This window comes from Melanostigma gelatinosum, assembly GCF_949748355.1.
Source record: "Melanostigma gelatinosum genome assembly, chromosome: 1".
In the NCBI taxonomy this organism is placed as follows: domain Eukaryota; kingdom Metazoa; phylum Chordata; class Actinopteri; order Perciformes; family Zoarcidae; genus Melanostigma; species Melanostigma gelatinosum.
Genome location: NC_136634.1, coordinates 6,687,208 through 6,699,118, shown reverse-complemented (window position 1 = coordinate 6,699,118; position 11,911 = coordinate 6,687,208). Strand labels below are relative to the sequence as shown.

Below are 11,911 nucleotides of genomic sequence, written 5' to 3'. Positions count from 1 at the left end.
ACGCATTACGCACGGCTGGGTCTCCTCCTCCTCCAGGTGCGTGGCTGTGACACACCTGGAGAGGGACTGGCACCAGTAGAACCAGACCACTTCATGCCTGCCACACTCCAAAAACAATTAGCCCCACAGACATGTCTATGCGTCGTCCAGATTGTGATTTGACATGGTCTGATTTGCATCACGCGCAATGAATGTCACACGGGGTTTGCTGACGGTTTTGAGTCTGGTGTGCCACACCGAGTCGAGATGCTCACCGACCTCGTATTATAAGAACTGCTGGATTCGACGGTTTCCCGGGATTTTCATCGACATCGAGGAGTCTCAGCGGAGAGGAGCGCAGCTCCTGAAGTACTACCAGGAGGAGACCGCGCTCAAATGCAGCCGCACCTGTTGCCTCACGAGAAACTGTGAGTCACACGAACGATCTCGTGGCTTTCTTTTTCAGTTTTTTTGTTCATTTGTGACGGTGCACTCTGCCTTCACTAATCTTATTGTCTTTCCTCTTACAGTTTCCTGTAATCTGGCTATATTTCACTATGACACCACTCAAGAGAACTGCCTCCACCTGCACTGCCCAACACTGGAGAGCTGTATTCTCAGCCACAGAGGCAACGTCGTTCTGTATCGTATCACAAAGGGTGAGTAAAGTAAATGGTGAATTCTGATAATTGATATTGTCTGTGGTTATACTTATAATCTCCCTGTATGCATATAGACTGCAGTCAGGGCATATGACATGCTCAAGAAAAGAGACATATAATGTAACGATATATAATAGTACACTCATAAGTATCTGAATACTTCTTCCTCCTAATAATATTACCACTATAATAACAAATACATCAGTCAACACATTTGTATGGATTAAATACATTTTTATGATTATTTTAGAAAAGTATCAACCAACAACACAGGAGTCGTGACTCTAGAAGTCTTTGTTTATAGGCGTGGATCCTGACCTGTTGGTGTTTGGAAAATACTTCACCTCCAATGTACGCGTGTTACCCCACCACTACGGCCGAGGGAACGCCTCAGAGCCTCTGCCCTCGGACAAACGCCAGTTCATTCATCCCCCTCCGCCCGCTGCACTGCCTCTGACTTCGGCACCCACAGTTCAACCCCCCACCACAGCAAGCAGAGTGCTCCCCACCACCTCCATCACTACGCAGCAGAGCACCAGTCAGCCTTCAACCCTTCCCACAACTACAGCTCCCTTATCTTCCACTCCAGAGACTCTACTAGCTTCCGGACACCATGCACAACCAACAACCCCGACCACTTCTCTTGCGCCCAGCTTTACGCCTCCTTCATCCAGCACAGCAACCACACTCAGCTCTTACAATCCCAAAACCACTCCTGTCTCTTCTACCACAGCTGCACAGCCTTCCACTTCCCCGACCCATCCTTTCACCACCACACAGCCGGCCACCAGCCCTCCAACTTCCACAGCCCTTATGGCCAGTGTAGAGAGCAGTAAGCAATACCCCAATGGCACCGAGGGCAGCTTGGGGAGGAACCACACTGCAGGCAGCGATGAAGGCCAAGGTGTCAGCGGAGAGGACAACCTCGGGGGTTCGGGACCTGGCTGGCACGTAGCCGCTCACCCCTTGCTGATTGCAGTGGCCATCTGTGTCACAGTGCTGCTGAGCTGCTGCTGCTCCGTTCTGCTGGTCGTGAGCTGGAGGGGTCAGAGGAAGAGGATGGGACGCTACCGAACATCGTGGAGAGGGAAAAGAGGCTCCATGCGTCTGATAAAATACGTGCTGGTCAGAGAAAACACCTGAAAGTCTGGAGAAAAGTCTGAAAGAAAAGAAGATGGAACTGACTTTTCTCTTTTGTTTACAGCAATGTTTTACTGAGGGAATCCAGGGTGAAGAGACATTTAATTGACATGAAATAGAATTTACCGTTATATTTTTGTAAAATAATTTTCACCTACTGGATTATTTAATAGCACGGACATCGCTTTATTCTAAGCAGATAGGGATGCAAATATATTACTGTCAACTGATGCATTGAGGTTTAAAATCCTGTATATTTCAGGTGAGACACTACAGGCAAAAACAGCTTTTTCATGCACTGGTCAATTTTTAGATATTGGGCTATTTTACTTCCATAACATGTCTTCTTTCAGACTAGTGGAGAGAAAACTCTAGTTGTATTACTTTCTATATTTTGAAGGTGTTATGGCTGTTAGAGTCAAACCCTTTGACTGTAACATGTCACAACATGAAACTACTTTGAACCTGGCTTCATCCAGTGTTCAGATTGGTTCATTTGTGCAAATTAGCACATATTTGATAAGACAATGCCTCATTTGCATGTTAATACACAACATTTCACAAAACTTGACGTATGTAAGAAATCAACTGGTGAAGTTTCATTGTGATTTCTATTCGTTAAACGTTTTACCCTGTTCACCAGTAGTGTCCCACTGAACAGGCGGAGGCATTGTGTCCTTGATGAGGTTACCAAATAAAGTAGCCGCCATGATTTAGGTTTCTATCGTGATGCAATGGCTTTTGACATAAGAGCCAAACTCAGTCAATGCATTCGACCGTAGCAAGAAACACGACGTCTGTTTAGCTGACATACATGCTTGATGTACTTCAATGAGTTTAAGCTGATGTTGATGCCAAACCGCAAGGACTTTGGCCAGTTGTCTCCGCTGGTCTAAGTGGGACTTAATGGGCGCTTTAAAGAAGGAAAAAGACTGTTTCGATCAACACGGTGCGATGACGGACTACTTTTTTGCCTTGTGGCCTTCAGCTGTTAACCCTCCTTCAGTCCAAGCACATCGGGTTTCCTCTGACCTAAAGGTGCACGGACCACAGCCCAAAACTCCTTAAGAAGGGCGAGGTACTTTTCAACAACCTGCTGCTGAAAGCATCCTGTCACTGGAACTACCCACTCCCCGACCTGACAGCGCCGAGAGTGGGATGAGAGCGTCGGCTAGGAACCGACTGAATGGGGCTTTCATTACATAAAAGCTTTCCCCATCATGCACACGAACCCAACACAACTTCAAAGACCGAACACTCAACAACAGTGTACGTTATGCTTTTATTTTTGTATTAAAGACGGCATCATCCAACCCTTGAGGTTGTAAGATGTGTAATGGAACAGTAATTATCTAAAGTAATCCGTCACTGGTACGTAGATGGAGTCCAAAGTATTTCATATTTCCTGGACCCTGCTGCTCTTGGTTTCCATCTCCGTGTGAAGCCATTTGCACATGAATCTGTATTACAGGTTGAGCACTTTCTTGACGGCCTCTTTGTACTGCAGCACGGTGCTCTCGCTCTCTCCTTCGTTCTTCAACCTGGTGACAGAGTCCTTGTACTCCTGCACCTCTCTTCTACCCAGCAGCTGCTCTCGCACTCCCTCGCCTTCTCCTTCCCCGGCCGCTTTCATGCGTACCAGCATATCCAAGACGTTCCTTTGGGACGGGCTGTCGTCCCAGCTGTACTCCTCCATGTCTGCCACGGTCTTCTCAGCCTCCCAGGTCTCCGTTTTCTGAAGAAGGAGCAAAACGCAATCGTTACCTTTACTGAAAACAGGGTTGTCTGCAGCATTACATCTGAACTGTATGTGTGTGTATCATTGTGGAAGAGGTTTGTTTTGTCCTGCAGGGTAGAAAGACGATGTAACAATAAGATTTTTCTTTTTTTATGGCTCAGGCTCATTATGGCAACAGATGTAAAATATGGGGCTCCTCGGTCACCCCTTCCTTGATGCTCCTCTCACAGAGATAGTATTTCTCCACATGTAGCGCTCCCGCCGCTGCCCGTCGTTGCATTCCCGAGAGAACAATGCGCCCCATTGTGCAGCAGTTTAAAGCCGGGCAGCGACGGAGCCCTCAGCGCTGCGGCTCTCCAGGTGTTTGAGGTTAATGACCATCATTACCGTGAGCGAGGAGCACTAGATACTTGGGAACAGATCAGCAGCTTCCTTTTGAAGAAATGAAGGCCTACTAAACAAATAAACTGTTTTTTAGATAAAGAAAGATAATCCTCATTCATTGAGGCTGTAACATTTTAATTTTATGAGAGAAAGTTGAATCATACTATATCAAACCGCACTGACAGTTTAAGTTACCGGCAATGATCCAACCTTCCTGATGCTGTTGTGGGTACAAAATCATACAAAGTGTTGACAGCAGTGACACCATGTCTGTCCTTGCATCCATCACTGAGTAGTGTGGTCAACAGACGGAATAACTGATAGTTGCCATAAGTCAAATGGCCGCCCGAGCGAGTTCCGTCCCTGCAAAACAACGCTTATATTCTCAGTTTGGTGACGGGACAGGCGTTGGGCATGACGGAACAAACGCCGACGGAGTGCCTCTAGCGGTGAACTTCCCTCCGTGTCGGAGGCAGCTCTGAGCAGTCAGCCCCAGCGCTGTTCTGGATGAGCACAAACTGGAATTAGCAGGGAAGGTCCGTCTCCCTGAGTGGGGAGATAAACTCACCTCAGTGGCTGCTGACAATGGGCCTCTTTGTGGGCTAGCGTTACAACCTGATCGCCGCGCCACTCTCGCAACTTCCACAAGCCTGCCGGGCGAGCACTGTGCCTTCCATTGTGTGTCCAAAAGGGCAGCGGACGGTGTTCTGCGCACCGGCTCGAACACCTTCTCCAACTGAGAGAATCTTTTATTTTTTATTTTATGTGGCTAAGCCATGAAAAGCTGCTAATGGCAAAGGTTGCACAAGGGGAGTCATTTTCTTTTTGGTGGCTGGCTGCAACAGAGAGAGCCTGGGCTAATGAGCTGGTGAAAGACTTCCCTGATGTGGCATGGCTGGCTGAATGTGAATAAACAGTATCAGGGTCAACACCTGATAGGGTGGTCTGTTATCCCCCAATCTGTGGAGAAATGTCAACTGGACAATGCGGCTGTTTGCCGTCCTTCTGCCCATTCAGGTCTGATACCTCCCTAATGGGCTCAGGCTCTCGGGTCGCAGAGTGAGATGGACATGAATTCCCCTGATGAAAGCTAGTGGGCCGTGTCGCTAGCTGTATGTAAATCTCACCAAAAAAAAACAACAAAAACATGTTAATCACAAAACTAAAAGGCAAAGGCTATAAGCTTAAAAAAACGATGTGCATTTGGTCATAAATATATTAATAAATATCTAAAAAAAGAGACACAAAAGTAGGCTTCCCACCCACTCTGTTACTCAAAAGCATTATTTTTTACTGAATTCATAGAACGCACACCTTTGGTTTAATAACATTGCTAACAGTAGCTTTATGCTGATGAATGATACACATCATTATCGTCCAGTACGATTCTTTCTTCCTCCGACACCAATTCTGATATCTGAACTATCAGTCAATACAGAGTATCCCTCTGATACCAGTACGTTGAAAAGCTAAATATATTATTTTCTAACAGCTGTATAATTCTAACCCTGTATGGATGTGATATGACAGAGGATGAATGCCATAAGACTTTAATGCAGGCACTGTGATGCTTTGTTCATTTGCATGCTGGATATCATTCCTCTGATCTCAAAGAAACCTCTCAAAAGGGGGAACACACTGAAGTGACAGTGCCTGCTCAATGTCAAAAACAAAAACTTTCAACTCACCCAAGACTCGTGGTAAAGGACAGTGAGCAGGTACATGGCGTAGTCGTGATTCTGCCGTCTCAATGGGCAGCTGGTAGAGGGAGGCGAGGAAAAGACCACAAGGTGAAGCGATTCGGTGCGTTTGTGTCATTTCCTCACTTGATCAGTCGTATGGAAGCTTTGTGAAGGAGTGCTTACCTGTCGGCTGCGATGGTGAATGTATCGGTATCTTTGCAGTATCTCTTCCCGACAAGTTTCAGCATTTTCTTGCGTGCGTGGTCGTCCAGATTCAAACTGGCCAGCTTTACCTGCGACGGCAACGGCGTGATTAGATTACCACAAGAGACATAGTTGAGGCACCTGTTTTTCCACATGAAGCTTTGCAATGTAAAGAGAAATACTCAGACTGGAAGATAAGATTTCATTATGTGCTGTATCTCCTGCCGGAATCCCTCTCTCTCATATTACAACTGTACACGTGCTGGCACTCAGAATAATCTCTAAGGCCCTAAACACAAAGGATGGATGGAAAAAAAACTGATTACGGTACTCTTTTAATACGTACTCATGAGATTTGACTTATATAATTTGTTCAATGCAACATAAATAAATTCATAAGTAATACAAAGTAAGCCTCGGCTCGTACTAGAAAGCAGTTCACAGATTTAGTTTCCAGGGTTTTCTTCCCGTCTAAATAACTAAAATGACTTCAGGCGACCCGACTGCACACATTAGTCATTCAAAAGATGAAATGCATTTTTGCTGAACTGAAACCCTCTGACCTATTTTCCTGCCTAATCCACATGGATTAATGTCTGAATAATTCCCACCGTGCTGATTGTAATCTCAGGCAAAGTGTCAGTGGAGCAGATGGCTGCTGATTAATGGCAAAAAAGGACATTTTCACCTGCGAAAATGACAGATTTCTCAACAGGCAGTTTGAATTCCAGAGTTTATGAAGCAGGAAGCAGCCTCGTCCAAGAAAAGATGTTGGCAGACCACCATTACTGTTAACATGTGGAAAACAACTCGAGCAGTTGGGAATGAAATAGAACGGCTTTCGACAGCTTTCTTTGACAAAGAGAAGCCAGACGAGGAACGTTTCAGCCACCAAGAAACCGGTATCGCTCAGTTCTATCAACATGTGAAACAACGAGGCCGACACCTGCACACAGAGGTAACGTCTTCTATGACCCGTGTGGAAAATCTCTGAACATAATTGCCATTTGTTTAATCCTATATTGTATTTGATAACGTGTTGAAAACACCAGTGTGAATCTTGTCTTCCATGGCTTCTTGTTACTTGTCTACACGAGTGGTTGTGGTCTGTGGGGAGGATTGCACGCGGCTGGATTAGCGGTAGTGGGGTGGGGTGGGGGGGGGGGGTGGATTAAGAGGAATATCAACATGTGGGACATTTTGTCGAAGATGAGATGTTTCGTTACTATTTTCTGTGAAAGTAATACATTTATCAAAAACACCTTTTCCAAAGAACGAGAACAACAACAGAGCTTCAGCACATGCTTACATATGAAATGCTTCTAGAGGGCTGTAATCTCTTGATGGCATAACTTCTTATGTTTGAGGACAAAGAACGTCTCTCTGGATAAGTCACAGGGACATGACAGCAGCTGGTGATTACGCATCTCTAGAAATCTCTAATCTCATTCCAGATCCGGTTTCTCTCCACACGTCTTGCTATACGTCGATGGAAGCCAGTTGAAGCAGGTCATCAGGTTAAAAACTGTAAAAAAAAACATTTTCATAGAAACTGCAAAGACTAAAGAACAGAAACTTACTTTGAGGTGAACGACGCGAGCTGAAGGGTTTCGGACAGACGGGCCGTCGGACACGTAGTCTGTGCTTTCCACTTTGATGGGAAAGAGCTCGTCACATCTGGCGTCGGTGTCCAAGGCAGAGGGCCACTCCGTACAGAAGGCTGGACACAAAATGAGCCGAATGAGAGAGAGCTTTTCTTTTTACAATAAAAAGCTTCACAACGTTTTAAAATGAAAAACATAAATTACGTTTCAGAGCTTCACAGTGTTTCTTGATGGCCGCCGGTGTCAAATGCAGAAAATTTGGTATCTGAAAGAGATGAGCGAGAGATTATGTGAATGCAAAAATGCAACCGTTCATAAAACAGAAATATGAAAATGTCCTGAAGTCTAAATATGTACATCCGAGTAAAGCAAAACACACATAACATTTTCACGACGATGCATTTTATGCTGGATTTCAGAATACATTGGTTGAGGGCGTGTTAAATATTTTATACATGCAATTATATATTGACATTAAAATACATTTCTCATAATCCAAAAATGTTGGCTTGTGTTTGGACAAAACATCTGTGAGTTAAGATTAAAAAGTAAAAAAAAACATCAAACATAAGAAAAGGATGCACAGCAGTTTGACCGCTCGTGGCTGAGCTAAATAATGAAATCAATATCGTTAGGCTGCACGGCAGAGTTCCAGCTGTGGATCTGCAAGTGGCTCGAGTCCAGCTGGAGCAGCTGCTGGTGTCTGGACACAGCAGCTCAGTGATCAGAGCACAGAGACAGAGCAAAGCCCGCTCCATCAGTAACGCTGGAAGATCGTCTGGCAACAACTAACTCCTCACAATGAATACTGGGAGGTAAACGCTGAAGTATAGACATAGGATGCATGCAGATACAGACTGCAGTTAACTGCATGTAGCCACATTTATTCAGCAGGGGACTTTAATCTGTTGAACCATGTGGGAACTCAGTGTCCACTTCCTAAAACTACAAACACCCCTGTGTGTTTGTAGTTTTAGGTTGTATGCAGTGGTTCCATGTAAGTAATGCGGTCTGACCTTAATTAGCTCCAAGTTGCCCTTCTTCTCTGGAGGAACGCCCCTCTTCACAGGGTAGCCCATCCTCACAGGCAGGGGGACAGAGCTCGGTCTGAAGATGGCTGCTGCTGGATAGACTGCAGTCCAGTCCTGATCCACCGCCATCTTTTCTGTCCTGGGCTCCCCTGCCTGCAAAAAACAACAACACGGAAGACAAAGGAAGCAGTTTTTTAATTGGGAAGCATCTCGTCTCATTTGAAATGTGTGCATCCTGATGTATTAAAGAGACGTAAAAAGCTGCACACTTACAGTTCTCCTGGGTCTTCTCAAGAATCCTCTACCGCCTCTATCAGGAAGGCCTAAAAGTCACAATGTTGCAAGTTTAGCCACACACATACACGCACTTACTCATAGACACCATACATGTTCGGTGTATGCGATAGGTGTATTTCACAATATGTACCGCATGACATACTGTGTTATTTATTATCATGCAGAGTAAATAATAGCTGAAAATTCGTTAATTTGACATATTTATCAATGTGCAGACTAATAACAGGCTACCCTTTAGATGAGTTAATAGTTCTAGCTTTTTAATTGTGAGCATTTGCTGCTTTTTATGATTCATTTGGTTTTGTGGAATCAACATTTTCTTTTAGACCCAATTATGGACTGATTAAAAAAGTATTAACTGTCACTCGCTATACTATCTAGTTATTTATCCTTTATATGTCATTGTACTTCTTTTGCTGATCTATTCTGATTCTACTGTGGGTAGATTATGATGAGAAGAGAGAAACATGTCATGCAGCAAGCGACAATGAACTAATGAAACAGAAACAGGGACCCCCACACAATAACCCCTGAAACGTCCCACACCCCACAAACGGGTTAAACAGCTGCTCACCAGTCAAGTTTAGACGCTCTGACTACAAAAGCACATCTCTGTCACAGGACAGGAGGTACCTTGACATGGCCTTGGTAACTGCAACTCAAGCTGTTATCCTCACGTGAAGCACGAATGAAACTGACCTTTTTTTCCAGCAGAAGCATTTACAGACGAATCCGTCGCGTATGTGACTCTGCTTACTGGTCTCTGCAGTCCAAGACCAGAAGCATTTATTCGACCTAGCGACAGAAATGCCTTACTTGTGTGTGAAGCCATGTTTTTTCCAATGACTACGGAAACCAGCGAGGGACAAGCTATGAGGCATTGCAAAACGTGTTGACTTGGCGCAGAGTGGGTGTTTAGTGCCCCCTACAGGTCAACACAGGCGTGGAAGCACAGCTCGTAATGTGTGATGGGACTGCATCCGGGTTTTAATTCTACAACAAAGAAGCACTGAAAATAATTTTGGTCAGAAATGAATGCAACAGACTATTTCCATTCTTATTGACGCTAGTGCACGACCATGCACGTGTGACCTGCCGCTGTCACCCAGCAGCTGCTGCTGTTTGGCACATGTGGTGCGTTCACATGCTGCTGTAAAACCGTGCAGAAAATGGCAGAAAGTGGCAGAGATGTGTTAGAAATGCAAGGCTGGATCTAGCATAAGCATAAGTAAAAAACGCATGTTTATTACATTAGGCTACTCGGGTATGGACCCAGTTTCATCTTCACTTATAAAACAATGCTAAAGGCCAAGTGGGTACAACAATAGTTCTGTTGGGTCATCTGTCACAGTTTTGACTGCATGCTAACTTTATTTAGGATTATGCACCATGAGGGCTCAAGTTTAAATAACTAGAAAATGCATTTCCTGCAGAAAATGCGTTGGAATGCTGAAAGCTGAAATGAATCGCAAAAACATTGCTGAAAATACAGAAATGGGAGACGACCTGGCTGAAAAATGTTGAAAGCCAAAAGCATTAAACTGCAGAACAGAATTTCTTCCAGGTGGGTTTAAACACAAGGTGCATACATCATTGTGCATTTCTTCCAGTTGTAAAGTAGGAAACATGATTTATTTTAGTCATATTTAGAACATGAGGTAGAGGAGTACTTCAGCCTGTTGTGGCCAAAATGAGTATTACAACAATAACATAAATTTACCTGCTAAAAAATATCTTTTTCAAAAAGAAAAAAAAGAAACAGACAGTCTGAATCTTTCTAAGTGTCTTTGTTCAGTAAAGTTGCTCAGGAGGTAGAACAGATGAGAAATTAAATTAAATTAAACAAATTCAGAAAAGGACTGAAAAAAAATCATTAAAGTTAAAATGTGATAGTTCAAAAAGTGTAAAAGATATCAAAAGGTTTAAAGGTTAGAAACAGCAGGCATGTCCTTAAAGAGCATTTTCATAGTTGAACGGTTTCTTAAAAAATGTAGAAAAAGAATTGTGCCAAAAAATGTGAGGAAGAAATTGTTGGAAAAATAAAGATTATAAGAACAATACTTGGAATGCTGAATCAGCATTCGGGTTGACATTGAAGTCATATATGTCAAAAATGACTTTGCTGCTTTGGCTTCTCCAATATGAAGATTTGGTGGTTGTTTTTTGTTTTATATTATTGTAAATATCTTTGGGCTTTGAACGGTTGGATGGACAGCACAATACATTTGAAGGCATAATTTTGGGCCCTGGGGATTCATGACAGGTCATTTTAAAATCATTATTTGATCAATTCGAATAATAATAATGTAGAATTAAATGTTAGCTGCAACCCTAATACAGTTAGAAAATACAACCTGACACAAATTCACATTCCGGATTCATACATTGGCAAGTTATCACAAATAATAAGCTCATAGTCATACATTATACAGAAAAGTATTTTATTTTATTTATTTACATATGTTGTACACATTTGCACGTTGGCTACTTGTTAGTAATAGTAGGTAGTATATAAAATGTACAGGATACCACTTTGTTGTTCGCTCATGTTGCGATTACAAAATATCCCATAACCCTTGAACGCAGCGTTTGTGCAGGCAGCAGATGCACTTCAAAGAGACGAGTCCTGCAGGCAGCAGCCGATGAAACACTTCTCCTCTCAGTGCATTTTCGATGTTAGAGTTTAATGTTGTAGCGCTGGAAGACGAATTCTTACTTGTTTAATTTTGGAGATTATATGACTATATTTTATTCATTAAAAAAAACAATAAAGGGGAGCTTGTTGCCTGCTTCTGAGATATTTTCTATTTATTTACCACCGATTACAACTTGATGTGTGTTTCTGGATTCAAAGGTAAGATGTGACACGCTAGTTTGACATATTGTTTAACTTGTTAAGCGTAATTCTTGAAGGGCGAACATCAGCGTGTAGCATTAATTGCTGCAAATATTGACATAACATCTTCTTGATTTTGCAGCATCATTTAACAGACCACAGCCTGCTCTTTATTTGAGTGCTTCAGCAGGTGGAAAAGGGAAAAAGGTGGAGTTTTTAGGGATCGGAAGCGAAATGTTCCTAATTTATTTCACGTGCTGTCATTCCATTTGTTTTGGCTATCCCCGTGACAGGGTCGGTTCAGTTTAACGGAAAGTCAAACAATACTCTTGTAACTGTAGAGTCCCCACAGCA

General features: G+C 43.3%; 2 protein-coding genes across 2 annotated transcripts; one reads left to right on the top strand and one right to left on the bottom strand.

Annotated features, from left to right (window-relative positions):
* Window positions 1-187: 187 nt before the first annotated feature.
* Window positions 188-1,784, top strand: mansc4 (MANSC domain containing 4; the record flags this gene model as incomplete). Its single annotated transcript, XM_079281072.1, has 3 exons — window positions 188-407; window positions 510-638; window positions 946-1,784. The coding sequence occupies 3 exons, from the start codon at window positions 188-190 to the stop codon at window positions 1,782-1,784; spliced, it is 1,188 nt and encodes a 395-aa protein (XP_079137198.1).
* A 1,267-nt stretch (window positions 1,785-3,051) lies between these two features.
* On the bottom strand, window positions 3,052-9,554 carry mrps35 (mitochondrial ribosomal protein S35). The gene is made up of 8 exons (XM_079270197.1): window positions 9,421-9,554; window positions 8,698-8,747; window positions 8,410-8,577; window positions 7,598-7,658; window positions 7,370-7,509; window positions 5,769-5,878; window positions 5,592-5,661; window positions 3,052-3,516 (listed from the first exon to the last, which is right to left on the bottom strand). Exons 1-8 carry the CDS (start codon window positions 9,551-9,553, stop codon window positions 3,247-3,249), a joined length of 1,002 nt encoding a protein of 333 aa, XP_079126323.1. The 5' UTR covers window position 9,554; the 3' UTR covers window positions 3,052-3,246.
* Between the last annotated feature and the right edge of the window lie 2,357 nt (window positions 9,555-11,911).

Coding starts and splice junctions, on each gene's coding strand:
- mrps35 (XM_079270197.1), bottom strand. CDS start 9,553: ATGGCTTCACACACAAGTAAGGCATTTCTGTCGCTAGGTCGAATAAAT. Junction 5,662..5,768: donor TTCACCATCGCAGCCGACAG/GTAAGCACTCCT, acceptor TCCCTCTACCAG/CTGCCCATTGAGACGGCAGA. Junction 3,517..5,591: donor TCCTTTACCACGAGTCTTGG/GTGAGTTGAAAG, acceptor CTCCTTCTTCAG/AAAACGGAGACCTGGGAGGC.